Source organism: Ranitomeya variabilis, chromosome 1 (assembly GCF_051348905.1).
Source record: "Ranitomeya variabilis isolate aRanVar5 chromosome 1, aRanVar5.hap1, whole genome shotgun sequence".
In the NCBI taxonomy this organism is placed as follows: Eukaryota; Metazoa; Chordata; class Amphibia; order Anura; family Dendrobatidae; genus Ranitomeya; species Ranitomeya variabilis.
Window position 1 is genome coordinate 191,778,292 of NC_135232.1, and position 19,343 is coordinate 191,797,634.

Below are 19,343 nucleotides of genomic sequence, written 5' to 3' on the forward strand. Positions count from 1 at the left end.
GTTCTTGAAATCTCAGTGTGGATATTTTGTAAGGGTTTTTTACTGACCGCACAGACCCCTTTTCTATTTTCTGCTATCTAGTATTAGTGGGCCTCATTTGCTGAATCTGCTTTCACCCCTGTGTATGTGCCTTCCTCTTACCTCACCGTTATTATTTGTTGGGGGCTTCTATATCTTTGGGGATTATTTCTCTGGAGGCAAGTGAGGTCTTTCTTTCTCTCTAGGGGTAGTTAGTTCCTCAGGCTGGCTCGAGACGTCTAGGATTTTAGTCACGTTCACCGGCTACCTCTAGTGTGTTGGATAGGTTCAGATTTGCGGTCAGTCCAGTTTACCACCTCCCTAGAGCTTGTCCTATGTTTTGTTACTTAGCTGGAGTATTTTGTGATCCTCAACCACTAAGGATCATAACAGTAGAGCAGGCCAAAAAGTGTTTAATGCATCGCAGAAGTGGGATAAAAAGAAGACCTGAGTACATTTTTTTTTTTCCTCCCGCTTTTCCTTTGCTGCAGTCTGTTTAGCTTCTTTCATCCCCTTGAACTCTGGGTGGTTTTGAGCTCAGCTGCAGACATGAATGTTCAGACTCTGGCTTCTAGTGTGGATCATCTTGCTGCACGGGTGCAAAGTATTCAGGATTTTGTTATTCATAGCCCTATGTCAGAACCAAAGATACCCATTCCTGAGTTGTTTTCTGGAGATAGATCTAGGTTTCTAAATTTTAAGAATAATTGTAAGTTATTTCTATCTCTGAGACCTCGTTCCTCTGGTGATTCCGCTCAGCAAGTTAAAATTGTTATCTCCTTGTTGCGTGGCGACCCTCAAAACTGGGCTTTCTCTCTGGCGCCAGGAGATCCTGCATTGCTTAATGTAGATGCATTTTTTCTGGCTCTTGGACTGCTTTATGAGGAGCCTAATCTTGAGAATCAGGCAGAAAAAGCGTTGCTGGCTATCTCTCAAGGTCAGGATGAAGCAGAGGTGTATTGTCAAAAATTTCGGAAATGGTCGGTGCTTACTCAATGGAATGAGTGTGCCCTGGCTGCAAATTTCAGAGAAGGTCTTTCTGAGGCCGTTAAGAATGTTATGGTGGGGTTTCCCACCCCTACAAGTCTGAGTGATTCTATGGCTTTAGCCATTCAGGTTGATCGGCGTTTGCGGGAGCGCAAATCTGCTCATCCTTTGGCGGTATTTTCTGAACAGAGACCTGAGTCTATGCAATGTGACCGAACTCTGACCAGAATTGAGCGACAAAGTCATAGACGTCAAAATGGGTTGTGCTTTTACTGTGGTGATTCTACTCATGTTATCTCAGCATGCTCTAAATGCTTAAAAAAAATTGCTAAACCTGTCACCATTGGTACTATGCAGCCTAAATTTATTTTGTCTGTTACTTTGATTTGTTCTTTGTCGTCCTACCCGGTTATGGCTTTTGTGGATTCGGGTGCTGCCCTGAATCTGATGGATTTGTCGTTTGCCAGGCGCTGTGGTTTTGTCCTGGAGCCTTTGGAATTTTCTATTCCTCTGAGGGGAATTGATGCTACGCCATTGGCTGAGAATAAGTCTCAGTATTGGACGCAAATGACCATGTGCATGACTCCCGTACATCAGGAGGTGATTCGCTTTCTTGTTCTGCATAATTTGCATGATGTTGTCGTTTTGGGTCTGCCATGGCTGCAGGCTCATAATCCAGTTTTAGATTGGAAAGCTATGTCTGTGTCAAGTTGGGGTTGTTAGGGAATTCATGGCGATGCTCCGTTGGTGTCTATTGCTTCTTCCACTCCTTCTGAGGTCCCTGAGTTTTTGTCTGACTACCAGGATGTATTTGATGAGCCCAGGTCCAGTGCCCTGCCCCCTCATAGGGATTGTGACTGTGCTATAAATTTAATTCCTGGTAGTAAATTCCCTAAGGGACGACTTTTTAATCTGTCTATACCAGAGCATGCCGCGATGCGGAGTTATATAAAGGAGTCTTTGGAGAAGGGACATATTCGCCCATCCTCTTCCCCTCTTGGTGCAGAATTTTTTTTTGTGGCCAAGAAGGACGGTTCTTTGAGACCTTTTATAGATTATCGTCTTCTGAATAAAATCACAGTCAAATTTCAGTATCCTTTACCACTATTGTCTGATTTGTTTGCTCGGATTAAGGGTGCCAGTTGGTTCACCAAGATAGATCTCCGTGGTGCGTATAACCTTGTGCGCATTAAGCAGGGAGATGAATGGAAAACAGCATTTAATACGCCTGAAGGCCATTTTGAGTACTTGGTGATGCCTTTTGGACTCTCTAATGCTCCTTCTGTGTTTCAGTCCTTCATGCATGACATCTTCCGAGAATATCTGGATAAATTTATGATTGTTTATCTGGATGACATTTTGGTCTTTTCTGATGATTGGGAGTCCCATGTGAAGCAGGTCAGGATGGTGTTTCAGGTCCTGCGTGCTAATGCTTTATTTGTGAAGGGCTCAAAATGCCTCTTCGGAGTACAGAAGGTCTCCTTTTTGGGTTTTATTTTTTCTCCTTCTACTGTGGAGATGGACCCAGTCAAGGTCCAGGCTATTCATGACTGGACTCAGCCCACATCTGTTAAGAGTCTTCAGAAGTTCTTGGGTTTTGCTAATTTTTACCGTCGTTTCATCGCTAATTTTTCTAGCGTGGTTAAACCTTTGACGGATTTGACCAAGAAGGGTTCTGATGTGACTAATTGGTCTCCTGCGGCCGTGGAGGCCTTTCGGGAGCTGAAGCACCGGTTTTCTTCAGCTCCAGTCTTATGTCAGCCAGATGTCTCTCTCCCCTTCCAGGTCGAGGTTGATGCTTCTGAGATTGGAGCAGGGGCTGTTTTGTCGCAGAGAAGCTCTGACGGCTCTGTGATGAAGCCATGTGCTTTCTTTTCAAGAAAGTTTTCGCCTGCCGAGCGGAATTATGATGTTGGTAATCGGGAGTTGTTGGCTATGAAGTGGGCATTTGAGGAGTGGCGACATTGGCTCGAAGGAGCTAAACATCGTGTGGTGGTCTTGACTGATCACAAAAATCTGATTTACCTTGAATCTGCCAAGCGCCTGAATCCTAGACAGGCGCGTTGGTCGTTGTTTTTCTCCCGTTTCAACTTCGTGGTCTCATACCTGCCTGGTTCGAAGAACGTGAAAGCTGATGCACTTTCTAGGAGTTTTGTGCCTGACTCTCCGGGAGTTTCTGAGCCGGCTGGTATTCTCAGAGAGGGAGTGATTTTGTCTGCCATTTCCCCAGATTTGCGACGAGTGCTGCAGAAATTTCAGGCGGATAGACCTGACCGTTGTCCACCAGAGAGACTGTTTGTCCCGGATAGATGGACCAGCAGAGTTATTTCCGAGGTTCATTCTTCGGTGTTGGCGGGTCATCCTGGGATTTTTGGTACCAGAGATTTGGTGGCTAGGTCCTTCTGGTGGCCTTCCTTGTCGCGGGATGTGCGTTCCTTTGTGCAGTCTTGTGGGATTTGTGCTCGGGCTAAGCCTTGCTGTTTGCTTTTGCCTTTGCCTATTCCGAAAAGGCCTTGGACGCACATTTCCATGCATTTTATTTCGGATCTTCCAGTATCTCAGAAAATGTCTGTCATCTGGGTGGTGTGTGATCGTTTTTCCAAGATGGTCCATTTGGTGCCCTTGCCTAAGTTGCCTTCTTCCTCCGATTTGGTTCCTCTATTTTTTCAGAATGTGGTTCGCTTGCACGGCATTCCTGAAAATATTGTGTCTGATAGAGGATCCCAGTTTGTGTCCAGGTTTTGGCGGACTTTTTGTGCTAAGATGGGCATTGATTTGTCTTTTTCGTCGGCCTTCCATCCTCAGACTAATGGCCAAACCGAGCGAACTAATCAGACGTTGGAAACTTATTTGAGATGTTTTGTTTCTGCTGATCAGGATGATTGGGTGACTTTTTTGCCATTGGCCGAGTTTGCCCTTAATAATCGGGCTAGTTCTGCTACTTTGGTTTCGCCTTTTTTCTGCAATTCTGGTTTCCATCCTCGTTTTTCCTCTGGTCAGGTTGAGTCTTCTGACTGTCCTGGGGTGGATTCTGTGGTGGATAGGTTGCAGCAGATTTGGAACCATGTGGTGGACAATTTGAGGTTGTCACAGGAGAAGGCTCAGCGCTTTGCCAACCGCCGCCGCGGTGTGGGTCCCCGACTTCGTGTTGGGGATTTGGTGTGGCTGTCTTCTCAGTATGTTCCTATGAAGGTCTCCTCTCCTAAATTCAAGCCTCGCTTCATCGGTCCTTATAAGATCTTGGAAATCCTTAACCCGGTGTCTTTTCGTTTGGATCTCCCAGCATCGTTTGCCATTCATAATGTGTTCCATAGGTCTTTGTTGCGGAGGTATGTGGTACCTGTGGTTCCTTCTGTTGAGCCTCCTGCTCCGGTGCTGGTCGAGGGCGAATTGGAGTACGTGGTGGAGAAGATTTTGGATTCTCGTATCTCTAGACGGAGGCTTCAGTATTTGGTTAAGTGGAAGGGCTATGGTCAGGAGGATAATTCCTGGGTTGTCGCCTCTGATGTTCATGCGGCCGATTTGGTTCGTGCCTTCAACGCGGCTCATCCTGAGGGTCTTGATGAGGGTTCGGTGACCCCTCCTCAAGGGGGGGGTACTGTTGTGAACTCTATTTTTGGGCTCCCTCTAGTGGTCACAAGCGGTACTGTGTAGTGTTGTCTTTCTGCAGGTTGGCAGCATCAGCTGGTTCGTTATCCTTGGTTGGTTTCCTATTTAGCTCACCTGGATACTCAGTTCCTTGCCTGCTCTCAATGTATTCAGTGCTCTTCAGATTCCTTGTGACTACCTTGCTCCCAGTCTCTCCAAGACAAGCTAAGTTTTTGTTTGTTTATTTTTTGATTATCAGCATTCATCATGTTTCTTGTCCAGCCTGCTAAAATGTGATTTCCTCGCTTGCTGGTTGCTCTAGGGGACTGAGTTTCTCCCCCCACACCGTTAGTTGGTGTGGGGGTTCTTGAAATCTCAGTGTGGATATTTTGTAAGGGTTTTTTACTGACCGCACAGACCCCTTTTCTATTTTCTGCTATCTAGTATTAGTGGGCCTCATTTGCTGAATCTGCTTTCACCCCTGTGTATGTGCCTTCCTCTTACCTCACCGTTATTATTTGTTGGGGGCTTCTATATCTTTGGGGGTTATTTCTCTGGAGGCAAGTGAGGTCTTTCTTTCTCTCTAGGGGTAGTTAGTTCCTCAGGCTGGCTCGAGACGTCTAGGATTTTAGTCACGTTCACCGGCTACCTCTAGTGTGTTGGATAGGTTCAGATTTGCGGTCAGTCCAGTTTACCACCTCCCTAGAGCTTGTCCTATGTTTTGTTACTTAGCTGGAGTATTTTGTGATCCTCAACCACTAAGGATCATAACACCCAACCCCATTTATAAGGCAAGAAATCCCACTTATTAAACCTGACAGGGCACACCTGTGAAGTGAAAACCATTCCCGGTGACTACCTCTTGAAGCTCATCAAGAGAATGCCAAGAGTGTGCAAAGCAGTCATCAAAGCAAAAGGTGGCTACTTTGAAGAACCTAGAATATAAGACATTATTTCAGTTGTTTCACACTTTTTTGTTAAGTATATAATTCCACATGTGTTAATTCATAGTTTTAATGCCTTCAGTGTGAATGTACAATGTACAGCCCATAGTCATTCTTGTAGTATAATGTACAGCCCATAATCATGCATGTAGCATATAATACACAGCCCATAGTCATCCATGTAGTAGTATGGCCACTGTATACTCACTGATTTAAAAAGAAAAATTCTCACCTCTCATCCACTCCCCTGCCATGGGACGTCCCCCGAGGAAGCCAGCAACTGACTTCAGCGTGCAAGCAACAAGAGCGCATGACCTCACTGCCATGCGCCTCCGGTCACCTGCATGCCAACATCAGCTGCTGGCCTCTCATTGGCCGACACCTTGCATTGCCATGCACATACTCATTGGGTTTGAGTGCCGCAATACATTTCAGCTGAATGTGCGACCGCGGTAGTTACACTCCTGGTTGGAAATAACATACAGTTAGTTATGCCCACATTACAAAAGTGATGCAATTCTGAGAATAATTAAAGGGCAAAATTTGGGTGGTCGGGATGGACGTTGTTCCTTGGTGGCTGTCCTTTACCTATAGAAAATGTATGAATCCAAACAACCCAGAGGATAGGGAAAAAAAAGGCAACATCGCCGCGCATGATCTAAGTGCAGTAGAAACTAGGTGTAAATTGCACGCTGATATAATCGCACTCATCTACTCAAAGGTGAAAATGAAGCATTCAAAGGGGATCCGACAGGAACGGTCTGCAGCTCGGCCGACTGCGCACACGGAAAAGGCTCTCAGACATCCGTGGTAAAACAGTAGATAGCAAGGAAAATCCCAGTATGTAGCCGGCACTCCCATATAGAGATTCTCATAGATGTTATGTATAAATATCTGCTTTACTGAGGTAACAAAAAATTACAGTACAACGTCTACACCCTGGAGTCTTCTTCAGGTCATTAAAAAATAAATAAATAATATGAAAAAATCAGCCACACTCTCTTTTTATACATTCAACTTCCAAAGGATCAAATAGGGCGGAGTTACTGGAGGAGCTCTAAAGCTCCACCCAGATAAATGAAAAAAACACCCTATACCAAAGGGACAAATCCTGCCAGGACATGTTCTCATTAATGCACTAATTTACTTGTATCTATATATACACTATGTATAAGGAACTACCATATAAAATACCATAAAAATAAAAAGCAAAAAAATAAAAACTTTTCTAAAAAAAATGTTAACTTTTTTTTTTTTTTAAATCCCCCCATTTTTTTTCCTTTCTTTCACTCCTCCCTTCTTAATCTTCTCTTTCTTTCCCTTTTCTCTCTCCTTTCAATTTCTCAAAAACAATCATAAATATTCATAATAACAAATTCATTTTGTGACCAAAGTCAAGAAAATTGATGACCCTTAGTTCTTTTAAAAGAGATAAGGATTATCAAGAAAACATAACACAAGCAGTAGATATCCAAAGTAAAGGCCATTAGAGTGAAGTTGGCTGAGCCCGTCCATACTGACAGGTTTGTTCGATGGTCTATAATGTGTATGAATGCCTCCAAACTGGACCCCGATAAATGTCATGATGTCTTTGTCACCTGCTGAAATTCACCTCATTATTATTTCATTATTATTATTATTTATTTATATAGCACCATTAATTCCATGGTGCTGTACATGAGAAAGGGGATACATACAGAGTTATAGATATCGTTTACAGTAAACAAATGTACAATGACAGACTGGTACAGAGGGGAGAGGACCCTGTCCTTGCGGAGCCTCATAGGTAGTTCTCAGCCATTCGACAAGGAGACAGCAATGAAAATAATAAAATAATAATAATAATAATAATGGTTATACTTAAACAAGTACATTTTGTATGTCCTGAGTGATGGACACCATGAGTTACCACAGCAGCCTGGTCTATATAATAACCTGAAGGAATCAGAGTACAGCAGTGTCAACCATCTCTTACATATGGGTATGTTCACACGTTAAGTATTTACAGCAGACACTTTTGCACCAAAAATGTGTCTATTGGATGGAACGACACTGCATTAAATGTTTTTGTCATTTGTTTGCATGAGTTTTTGATATTTTATTCCCCATTCATTTGAATGGGTGAAAAATGCTGACTTGATATGTTGCAGACTTGAAAATTCTTCAAACCTGCAAGGAAAAAATAAGCAGCATTTGCATGAGATTTTCAAAGCAAAAAACATGTGGAAGAAACAAGGCAAAGGCGCAACATGTGAACAAGATCTATGACATGCATCACCTGATAATAGTTCTCATAAAAGATCATCATTCTTGGCAGCGCAACGTGCTATGTAAACAGGACTGATGCTGCTGAGAACATTGGCATCCTATGCGCACTGAATAATCTTACTGATCATTTACTGCACATCTAAAACTGCCTGTGTAAACAAGCAATTAAAAGACCGTCAATCAGCAAACATGTGATTGGCTATTATTTAATGCCACCAGTTGTCAAGTGAACTACACATTTCCACTTGCTGTTTTACCCTTCACAAAAATTTGGCACAGAATTAATATAATTCTGTGCTAAAAATCCACAGAATTTGCTTCTGTGCAGAAATTTGCAAAATTTACCTGAAAATACATCTTTATTTGAAGCTACCTGAAATTTCTGAGATAAAGTCCAACTTGGGCAGAACTTCACCTGAGGAGGAGCACCACCCCAATCTGGACTACACCTGAGAGGAAGTGCCACCCAAAAGAGGACATCATCTGAAGGGAAGTGCCACCCAAAAGAGGACATCATCTGAAGGGAAGTACCATCCCAATCAGGACTTCACCTGAGGGGAAGCACCACTCCAACAAGGACTTCACCTGAGGGGAAACACCACACCAAATCAGGAATTCACCTGAGGGGGAAGCACCACCCCAATCAGGAATTCAATTGGGGTGGAAGCACCACACCAATCATTACTTCATCTGAGGGGAAAGCACTACCCCAATCAGGACTTCACCTGAGGGGAAGCACCACCCCAACAAGGACTTCACCTGAGGGAAAACACCACCCCAATTAGGACTTCACCTGTTGTGGAAGCACCGCCCCAATCAGGATTTCACCTGAGGAGGAAGCATCACCCCAATCAGGACTTTACTTGAATACGTTATTGCCTGGAAATCAATGTATTACTTATTTAGAGGCATTTAGGAGGCAGTCACCTGTACCCATCAGTTGTTCATAGGTGGCTGTCATTCGAACAGAAAATAGTCATCATCTGAAATGGGCCCTTTTACCTTTTTGGTCCCTTTGCAACTGCACAGGTTGCACTAATGATTTGTTGGCCCCTGTTGCTGGCAGTTAAAAGTATGTTGAGTGTGAATCCATCCTTGGTGCCCACAATTAAGAATCTTGTAACTCCGACAACATTATATCAGTTGTAACAAGACTAATATGAAGGCTTTGTATGCATTAGATAAGGCTAAACGTCTTTTCAAGCATTTTATGAAACTAGATTGTGCAAGGAACATGAGAAAATTATCCTTTAAGTGTTTTTAAGTCTGTGTTTGTTTTAGCCATCTTTTAACAACTCCAAGTGTGTCACGAACTGATGATGTTAATGATCTCATAAAACGTTGCTGTTCCAGGGTGTGGCTTGCTCAATAGCGTGTCCAGCTGGCACATATGGAAGTAACTGCTCCTCTGCGTGTATGTGTAAGAATAATGCCGTGTGCTCTCCAGTGGATGGCTCCTGCACATGTAAAGCAGGTAGGACTGCTTCACATTCTGTATCATAAGTATAAGATGAGAAATTCCAATTTGTTAAATCATCAAAGCTGAAGATATCTTTCTTTACAGTGTGAACTACTGGTGGTGATTAACATTTGTCAGTAGCAGTATTAGAATTACACATGCAGAAACTGTACAGTTTGGCACACTTTGTCCTATGAACGTCATTTTACTCTAAGTCAATGGGATTTTTTCAAACCAAGGTGTTATAGATCACTCTTAGACCGGGGTCACACTAGTGCAGTGATGGGCAACCTTTTGAGCTCGGTGTGTCAAAATTCGCCAAAAAACCGAGCATAACTTGGGTGGTGTGTCACCTTGATAAAAAAACATAATTTTGCGACATGTATAGTTTAAATAACAAATATGTATAATTAGAATTAACTTACCTGCTTAGTGACTTCTTTGTTCATCTGTCAGTTGGTTTCTTTTGTTGGTCTTGCTATTATTTAACTTGTGTGGGGTGCCGTGAACTAAGATAAGTGAGGGGGAGGGGGAATTCTTCCAGTGATGGCGAACCTGTGGCACTCCAGCTGTTGCAAAACTACAATTCCCATCATGTCTTTACAGCCAAAGCCTTTGCTTTGAATGGCCAGCCATGATGGGAATTGTAGTTTTGCAACAGCTGGACTGCCACAGGTTCGCCATCACTGATGCCTCCCTCTCACTTATCTCAGTAATGGCCAATGACACCCCACAGTTCACTGGATGATGGTTGCTGTAGTAGTCACAGGGCCTCAGTCCAGACAGCAATCACAGGGCCTGAGTCCAGACAGCAATCACAGGGCCTGAGTCCAGACAGCAATCACAGGGCCTGAGTCCAGACAGCAATCACAGGGCCTGAGTCCAGACAGCAATCACAGGGCCTGAGTCCAGACAGCAATCACAGGGCCTGAGTCCAGACAGCAATCACAGGGCCTGAGTCCAGACAGCAATCACAGGGCCTGAGTCCAGACAGCAATCACAGGGCCTGAGTCCAGACAGCTATCACAGGGCCTGAGTCCAGACAGCTATCACAGGGCCTGAGTCCAGACAGCTATCACAGGGCCTGAGTCCAGACAGCTATCACAGGGCCTGAGTCCAGACAGCTATCACAGGGCCTGAGTCCAGACAGCTATCACAGGGCCTGAGTCCAGACAGCTATCACAGGGCCTGAGTCCAGACAGCTATCACAGGGCCTGAGTCCAGACAGCTATCACAGGGCCTGAGTCCAGACAGCTATCACAGGGCCTCCAGACAGCTATCTCCTCAGGCCTCAGAAGTGCAGCCTGGGACTTCTGGTCGGCGCAGCAGGGAGCAGCGCAATGTCGCCCAAACAACACAGATCCGACGCAGAGGCCTGGGACTTCCGGGAGCTGCGCCTGGCCTACCGGAAGTCCCAGGCCTAGACGCTCTGCACCGGAGCTCTGTTGTTTGGACCCACAGACCTCCTGCATGGCATCCGATCCGATAAAAAATCAGATCGGATGCCATTGTTTAGTATTCCGATACCGCAAGTATCGGGTATCGGCCGATATTTGCTGTATCGGAATTCCGATACCGAGATCCGATACTTTTGTGGTATCGGGTATCGGTATCGAAACAACATTAATGTGTGTAAAATAAAGAATTAAAATAAAAAATATTGCTATACTCACCTGTCCGACGCAGCCTGGACGTCCGCGAGGGAACCGGCAGCGTTGTTTGCTTAAAAATCGCGGTTTTCCTTCCTTACTTGAAGTCCCGGCTTGTGATTGGTTGCGTGCCGCCCATGTGACCGAGACGCGACCAATCACAGCAAGCCGTGACGTAATTTTAGGTCCTTCAGGATTTTAAAATTACGTTCCGGCGTTGTGATTGGTTGCGTGCGGTCACATGGGCGACGCAACCAATCACAACGCCGGAACGTAATTTTAAAATCCTGAAGGACCTAAAATTACGTCACGGCTTGCTGTGATTGGTCGCGTCTCGGTCACATGGGCGGCACGCAACCAATCACAAGCCGGGACTTCAAGGAAGGAAGGAAAACCGCGATTTTTAAGCAAACAACGCTGCCGGTTCCCTCGCGGACGTCCAGGCTGCGTCGGACAGGTGAGTATAGCAATATTTTTTATTTTAATTCTTTATTTTACATATTAATATGGTTCCCAGGGCCTGAAGGAGAGTTTCCTCTCCTTCAGACCCTGGGAAAGAAGCAATTTCTATGGGGCCGCGGCCGGCGGCCGGCGTGTCACTGAAAATGACTACGCGTGTCAGCACTGACACGCGTGTCATAGGTTCGCCATCACTGCACTAGTGTATAATACGGACGTGTGTTATGGGAGAAAGCATTGCACAGCACTCGGACCAGTGTTAATCTATGGGGCAGCTCACATCACTGTTTTTTTTCTTGGGCGTATTCTATGTGCGAGTGAAATCGCAGCATGCTGTGATTGTATCCGTATATCGTCTGAGTCTCGCCAATGCAAGTCTATGTATACGAGAAAAAATCGGACACCACAAGGACCATCAGTGTGACTTGCGAGATAAACACACACATTTTCCTCATTCAGCCGATTGAACCATTAAATTCATTGGGGAAAAGCAGTGAGACATGTAAAGCCATAGACATGTCATATGGATGTCATACGGATACATAGGTGCGAGAAAATCACATTATCGCATTGCAAACGTAATACACACAGATGACCATACGGAGAACACTTGTGCGACTCTCAGCCTAGAGAAACGGACCGATTTTTCATACGTAAAGTGTGACTCGGCCAGAGGGTAAGTTCACACTAGGTGGTTTTTCAGCTTTTTTTCTGCAACAAAACCTGATCTCTTGGCAGGGAAGTAGCTGCAGAAAAAGGCAGGTTTTCCTTGCGTTTTTTGCTGCAGTTTTGGCATGCTAGATTTGTTTCTTGTGCATGCTGATAAAGCTTAGTGTTGAAAAAATAAATCCTATTCTATAGAATCAGCAAAACCTGATACCTGTGTTTTGGTGCGTTTTTTCAGCGGTTTCTCATCACCCATTCATTTTAATGGGTGAAAAACGCTGAAAACCCCCCCAAAAAAAATTCTGGAAGAAGTGACGTGTTCCATTGTGCAAAAAACCACTCTGCAAAAATGCCTAGTATGAACTTAGCCTTACTCAAAGGTTCGCTGGTGTAAGATGTGCCCACTTTATTACTTGGCTGTCAGTTGCCAGAAAATCAGATCCATAATGCTATAATTTATGCTAATTTGGGATATAGATTTTAGGAGATTGCTGGGCTGCAGGAGGCCCCTTCCATTTTGCTAAGCCTCTGCCTGCAAAAACTGCCTGCAGAAGTGGTGAAAAACTGAAAAAAAAAAGTCACCCATTTTTGCACAAATTAGGTATGCTCCAAAATGTGCTACTTTTTCAGCCACAATTCTTGCGCATGCCTCTTAATAATTTCTCCAATGTCTGTATATCAAATAAAGGTGCTTTCATCATTTGCCTTATATTCCTCCTGCCACTTCTATAAATATGCATACTTGGCTGAGCAAGCATATTCATTTTAGTAGGGAGAGCGGAATAAATCGCAATCAGACATGTCACAAGTTGGCTAATTTCCTATGGGGTTAGACATGTTGGAAGCTTCTTGACTTTTCGGTGCATTTTTAAAATGTAAGAGAAAACAAACAAAAAGTGCCTGGAAGAACATCATACACGTATGTGAAGGACATATAACCGCCTTGTATAACGGTAACATTCTGTTGTCTAATGTAAACCCTTAAATATTGTACAAAGTACTATATTTATATTTTATGCCATATTTTGTATTAGTAAATGTTTGTTTGTATGGACATATATTTTTGTTCTCAGGTTGGTATGGTGTGGACTGCTCTATTAACTGCCCCCGAGGATCCTGGGGTTTGGGATGTAATTTTACCTGCCAGTGTCAGAATGGGGGAGCCTGTAACGCATTGATAGGAACATGCACCTGTCCCCCTGGCTGGAGGGGGGTGAACTGTGAACTTTCATGCCAGGTAAAATGCACAGATATTTCTATTTTTTATAGGATGACAATATTTCAATTTCCTTTATTCACCTTTAAAAATAACCAAGATAGATACACTCTAAATATTATGTAATACACTGGAATTTTTAGGTCTAGGCTTCACAAAATCTGCAAATCATGAATCCATAGACTCCAAAAGCCCTTTGCCGCACTGGTACCTGACACAAATATATATTTCTTCCCTTCACAATAAATAAATTCTCCATCGATGTGTCTCTGAGAGATTGAGCCATAAAATGTCTTAACAGCTGATCTACCAATATGTTACCAGACAGTATTGAATATATATCTTGTGAAAATCAAAGGAAGGCAAAAAAAGTATCAGGACTGCGATATTTCAGAGGCCGTATTATGCTAACATAGGCCCTACGGATAGCCTGTGGTTAGGATTGAGCACATTTATGATGTACAGTAGCGTATTTTCTGTCACAGACAAGTTCAGTGTTCTTTTTACACTTATACAATTGTTGATATTGTATTTATTTTAAGGATGGCACCTATGGAATGAATTGCACTGAACGTTGTGACTGTAGTCATGCTGATGGTTGTCACCCAGCCACTGGGTACTGCCGCTGCTTAGCAGGATGGGCAGGTAAGTTACGTTTGTAGGCCATGATGCTGTTATCAGATTCAAAGATTAGTATATCGTTACATCATCAGTAATCTGACATCAGGAATGTATCTCCCCTCCTACCCTTCCATGTATAATGTACCCAAGTTCTTCGGCTGTTAGGCACTGCTATTTTGACTCTATGGGTGGCTCTTACAGCAGGAGAGGTAGTTCTGACATCATCACTGAGTGGTGCCCAGCACCTACTGTAGTTCACTCCTCTGAAGGATATCTGTTCTCTATACCTGCTGGTTGTCATGCATATAAAAGTTAATATCAAAGTTAAGGAATGTAAATGAATGTCTTGCTGATCAGCCAATCGGTGGGACCAGTCAGCTGACCAATGGCAAGGCGAATTCAGTGGTTCAATGAGGGAGCATGGCACCCTAATTACTGTATATTTCCTGGCCCTTGTCAGTTATTACAATGTATTACTCTGCTCCTGATGCGCCTAATACTGGATTGACTCTCTATGTTCACACTCAGCTCTTGTATCTTTACTACTCTGCTGATTAACCTCATTGATGCCTTTTCCTTCTGGTGTTGACCTACTTGCTGATTACTTATCTGCCTCATATCGCTGCCTGACTTTCTGGACTTGACTTTGGCTATCCATTGACTATGTTCCTGGTGTTTGATTTTGTCATTGTTCCCATTTCTCTGGTACTGACCAAGGCTAGCTAACAATTTTACATTCAACTCTCTCCACCGACCAACTGGGCCCAAACCGCAAAGGCCAAATCCCTGTAGAGTAGCTTGTATCTAGTCAGGCCATTACCAATACAAGAATAAAAGTACATACTGTACATTCATAAAATAAAATCTCATCATAAAAACAATATGGGTGCTCCATTACTTTAAGTCAGTCAATAACTTCCAGTAAACTCAGTGATGGCTGGTTGCTTGTGACAAGAGCAAGAGCCGCTCATGTTTTCACATAATAAATTTACTTAAAAGTTTCTAACCTTTTATACATTTGTACCATATTGTACATAGTTTACGATTTCCCTGATAAAAGGAAACATCTCTTTAAGTTGTGTTTCTGTTTCTTAACTTCTAATAAACTGTGGCCAGCTTGTAGCTCCAAAAACCCACACACTAGTGACCTGCCAGGAAAGAAATGACAGTAAAATGCAGTGGAAAATGGAAATATCTCCTGTCTTGGGCAATGGGTGTACATTACGGTCTGTTGGATACAAGCTATATTAGAGCTGTGGCTCGAGAGGGAATGTTGGTTACACCAGTCAGTTACAATAGTGCAGCAAGCATAAAGACATGAGCACTTCTGAGCAACTGGGAGAAGTTTTATCATGCGCCCTCAGTAATTGCCTAGCAACTTGTGCAGACCATCAAAGACCTCTTTGTCCAGAGTCTTGGCAAAAAAATTCCTTCTCAAATCTCCTTATCGACATCAAAACAGACCAAAATCTGTCAGAAAACCAGTTTTCCTTTGGGGGCCGCACTTAGAGCACAACAAGCACCTTCTTGTAGATAGCATCCAAGGCTTCTAGTGTCCTTCACGCTGTACAGGACATTTTGTATGCGTGATACAAGAGGCTTCACACACTTTGTAAATTTGCCAAGTTTCTGTAACTTATAGAAGGTGAATATTTGTCAACTTTCCTTTTATACTATAGCATAAATCATCCATTCAGTTGTCAGGCCGCTTTGATTGTTAAAGCGGAGCAGACACAATTAGATTTGAGACGCTTGCTGGCATGTAATCTTCAGAGTATTCGCAGAGGAATATGTTATTCCTCCTAAAACCCCCTATTTTACTTATTACTCTTCTTAGGACTAAAATGTCGTGTCCATTAAAGCAGGGCTGAGCCATAATTAGGAGTTCTTGTTATAGGTTTGTTCTTGGCTAGAGATTAGTGGCTCGGTCAAGGATTTTCTTCTGTGCCATTTTATTACACAAGGAGGAGAAAAAAGTTTAACAAAACAGGGCACTATGAATGAGCTTCTCAGTGCAGCGTTCTGGAGCGGTCAAATGACGTGATTTCCTTTGTGGCCTCTATCATTTGTTGTAGGATTAATAGTAACCTGCTCAGGGCTCATTAGAAATTAACCCTTTTGTTAATCTAGGATTCAATATCTTGTGAAAACAAGCTGCAGACTCCTAGAGATGATGTGAATGTATCTGTCAGGATAGTTTGACGTGATGTCATCTTTATATATCTACAGTCATGGCTGAAAGTGTTGGCACCCAAGAAATTGTTTCAGAAAATAAAATGTTTCACCCAGAAAATTATTGCAATTATACATGTTTTGTTATACACATGTTTATCTCCTTTGTGTGTATTGGAACAACTAAACAAAACACAGAGAAAAAGAGGCAAATTGGACATAATTTCACACAAAACCCCCAAAATGGGCATAGACAATAAATGAAGCAGAGGTCGAGCATTCACACTTCACCTCCATTCAAGAAGAGGCTGTGCACGGTCCTGTTTTTGGGTTTGCTGGGACTCCCAGCAATCGGTAGGATATTTCCTCACCTATAGATAACTCAGGATATTGTTGCAGTGGTGCACACATAACTAGCATAAGGACATCTGTATGATAGTGAATACAAGATTCTAAAGTATCATGTGTTTGGTGTCCCATGTGTGTAGCTGCAGAAGTATTAGCTCTAAGACTAAGCAAAGGATTTAGAAAAGGTGCGGCTAATAAGGAGAAGATGCAGGAGAAGCGTTCAGCTATAGTCATGTCCGAAAGTGTTGTCACCCTTGAAATTGTTCCAGAAAATTAATTATTTCTCCCAGAAATACACATGTTTATTTACTTTGTGCATGTTGAGGCTGTTTATCCATCATCCTGCGTTACAAACTTTCATCAATTTTTCTCTACTGTCCACGGAAATTAGCTATAGTGCCATGGATTGTAAATTTCTTGATTATGTTGCGCACCATGGACAAAGGAACATCAACATTTCTGGAGATGGACTTGTAACCTTGAGATTGTTTTCAACAAGTTTGGTTCTCAAGTCCTCAGACAGTTCTCTTCTCCTCGTTCTGTTCTCCATTCTTAGTGTGGCACACAATGCAAAGATTGAGACGTCTCCCCTTTTTATCTGATTTCAGGGTTTCAGGTGTGATTTTCATATTGCCCACACCTGTTTGAACAAGCATCACATACTTGAAACAAAGTTGTTTACCCACAATTTTGAAAAGGTGTGAACAATTTTGTCCGGCCCATTTTTGGGGTTTTGTGTGAAAATATGTCCAATTTGCCTTTTTTCCTAAATTTTTTTGTGTTCAATGTGTCATGTGTCCAATACACATGAAGTAAATAAGTGTGTATAGGAGTAGCTAGAGGCTGCAGGGAGAAGTGTTCTTTAACCCCTTACTGACGTCGGACGGAGTAGTACGTCCGACATCACTCCCCGCTTTGAGGTGAGCTCCGGCAGTGAGCCCACCTCAAAGCCACGACATGTCAGCTGTTTTCAACAGCTGACATGTGCCAGCAATAGGTTCAGGTGGAATCGCGATCCGCCCACACCTATTAACCAGTTAAATGCCGCTGTCAAACTCTGACAGCGGCATTTAACAAGGGCTTCCGGTCATTGGGATGGAAATACACGCACTGCTGACCCCCGTCACATGATCGGGGGTCAGCAGTCCATCGGCATGACAACCAGAGGTCTCCTGAAGACCTTTATGGTTGTTGATGCCAGATTGCTGTGAGCGCCACCCTGTGGTCGGCGCTCATAGCAATGCTGTAATTCTACTACATAGGAGCGAACTGAGCATCGCTCCTATGTAGCAGAGGCGATCAAGCTGTGGCAGCTTCTAGCCTTCCATGGAGGCTATTGAAGCATGCCAAAAGTAAAAAAAAAATTTGTTTAAAAATATGAAAAAAATAAAAAAACATAAAAGTTCAAATCGCCCCCTTTTCGCCCTATTCAATATACAACAGTAAAAAAAAATCAAACATACACATATTTGGTATCGCCGCGTTCAGAATCACCCGATCTATCAATAAAAAAGAGAATTAACCTGATCGCTAAATGGCGTAGCGATAAAAAAAATTAAAAACGCCAGTATTACTTTTTTTGGTCGCCGCGACATTGCATTTAAATGCAACACTGGTCTATAAAAAGAACGTATCTGCACTGAAATAGTATCATTAAAACATCAGCACTCAAAAAATAAGCCCTCACCCAACCCGAGATCACCAAAAATGGAGACACTATGACTATCAGAAAATTGCTCAAATTTTTTTTTTTTTTTACCACTTAGATAAAAAATATTCTAGACATGTTTGGTGTCTATGAACTCATAATGACCTGGAGAATCATAATTGCAGGTCAGTTTTAGCATTTAGCATTTTAGTGAACCTAGCAAAAAGCCAAACAAAAAACAAGTGTGGGATTTCACTTTTTTGCAATTTCACCGCACTTGAATTTTTTTTTCCCATTTTCTAGTACATGACATGGTAAAACCAATGGTGTTGGTCAAAAGTACAACTCATCCCGCAAAAAACAAGCTCGCACATGGCCATATTGATGGAAAAATAAAAAAGTTATGGTCTGGAAAGGAGGGGAGCGAAAAACGAAAAGGCAAAACCGAAAAAAGCTCCGGGGGTTAAGGCTGAACAGAGGATAAAGAACAGATGTCATCTTAAAGGCAAGAAGAAGCTGGCAGAAGATGTGTAAGATCTGGAGTTACAAATATCAAAGTCTGACCGTCACTTCCAAACAGAGAACAGGTGTGAACAGGTGCATACTAGAAGTAGCCACCTCCATATACTGTATATGTGTATACATATATTATGTATACCCCTCCTTACATGTAAAGTGCCATGGAATAAATGGCGCTATAACAATAAATAATAATAATAATAATAATAATATATAACTAACAAATAAAGTTGCACTGTGTAATGCTATAGCATGAATGCTATAGCATTGGCCAATCCAGCAGCCAATGACAAAGTGATCCTCTTTGCTGGGAACCTAACCTAATGTGAGCGCAACTTTATTTGTTAGTTATATATGTAGGTGGCAGACTCTTAGTATGCACCTGTTTACACCTGGTCTTTGATTGGAAGTGACGTTCAGTCTTTGATATTTGTATACATAGTCTGTCTGACCGAGCACTCCACCCATTAACCTATGGCAGTTTAAGTCACAGCAGGATCCTACCTACCCATATAAATGTAGGCTATCAGCCCACGACAGGAATCACATTAGGTTAGGTTCCCAGCAAAGAGGATTTCCTTGTCGTGGCTGCTGTGCATACATGAATTGGCCAATTTATACGCTAAGTACTGTATCTTTGTCTTTTCCTATTTTCTAGATCAGCAATACAACAACATTAAGGCAACACTAAGGCAAACCTTTTTCTTTCCTAACCAATTTTTTACTAAATTGGATAAATGCTTTGCTTAGGATCATTGTCTTGCTGGAATTTCCATCCCAT

The 19,343-nt window shown here is 42.8% G+C and overlaps 1 protein-coding gene across 1 annotated transcript in view; it reads left to right on the forward strand.

Annotated features, from left to right (window-relative positions):
• The window catches only part of MEGF10 (multiple EGF like domains 10), a 110,823-nt gene that overhangs the window by 71,722 nt on the left and 19,758 nt on the right, over positions 1-19,343 (forward strand). Inside the window, exons 10-12 of the mRNA XM_077291435.1 lie at positions 9,159-9,279; positions 13,112-13,275; positions 13,797-13,899. Of these exons, the coding sequence (XP_077147550.1) occupies positions 9,159-9,279; positions 13,112-13,275; positions 13,797-13,899 (388 nt within the window). The remainder of the gene's footprint in view (positions 1-9,158; positions 9,280-13,111; positions 13,276-13,796; positions 13,900-19,343) is intronic.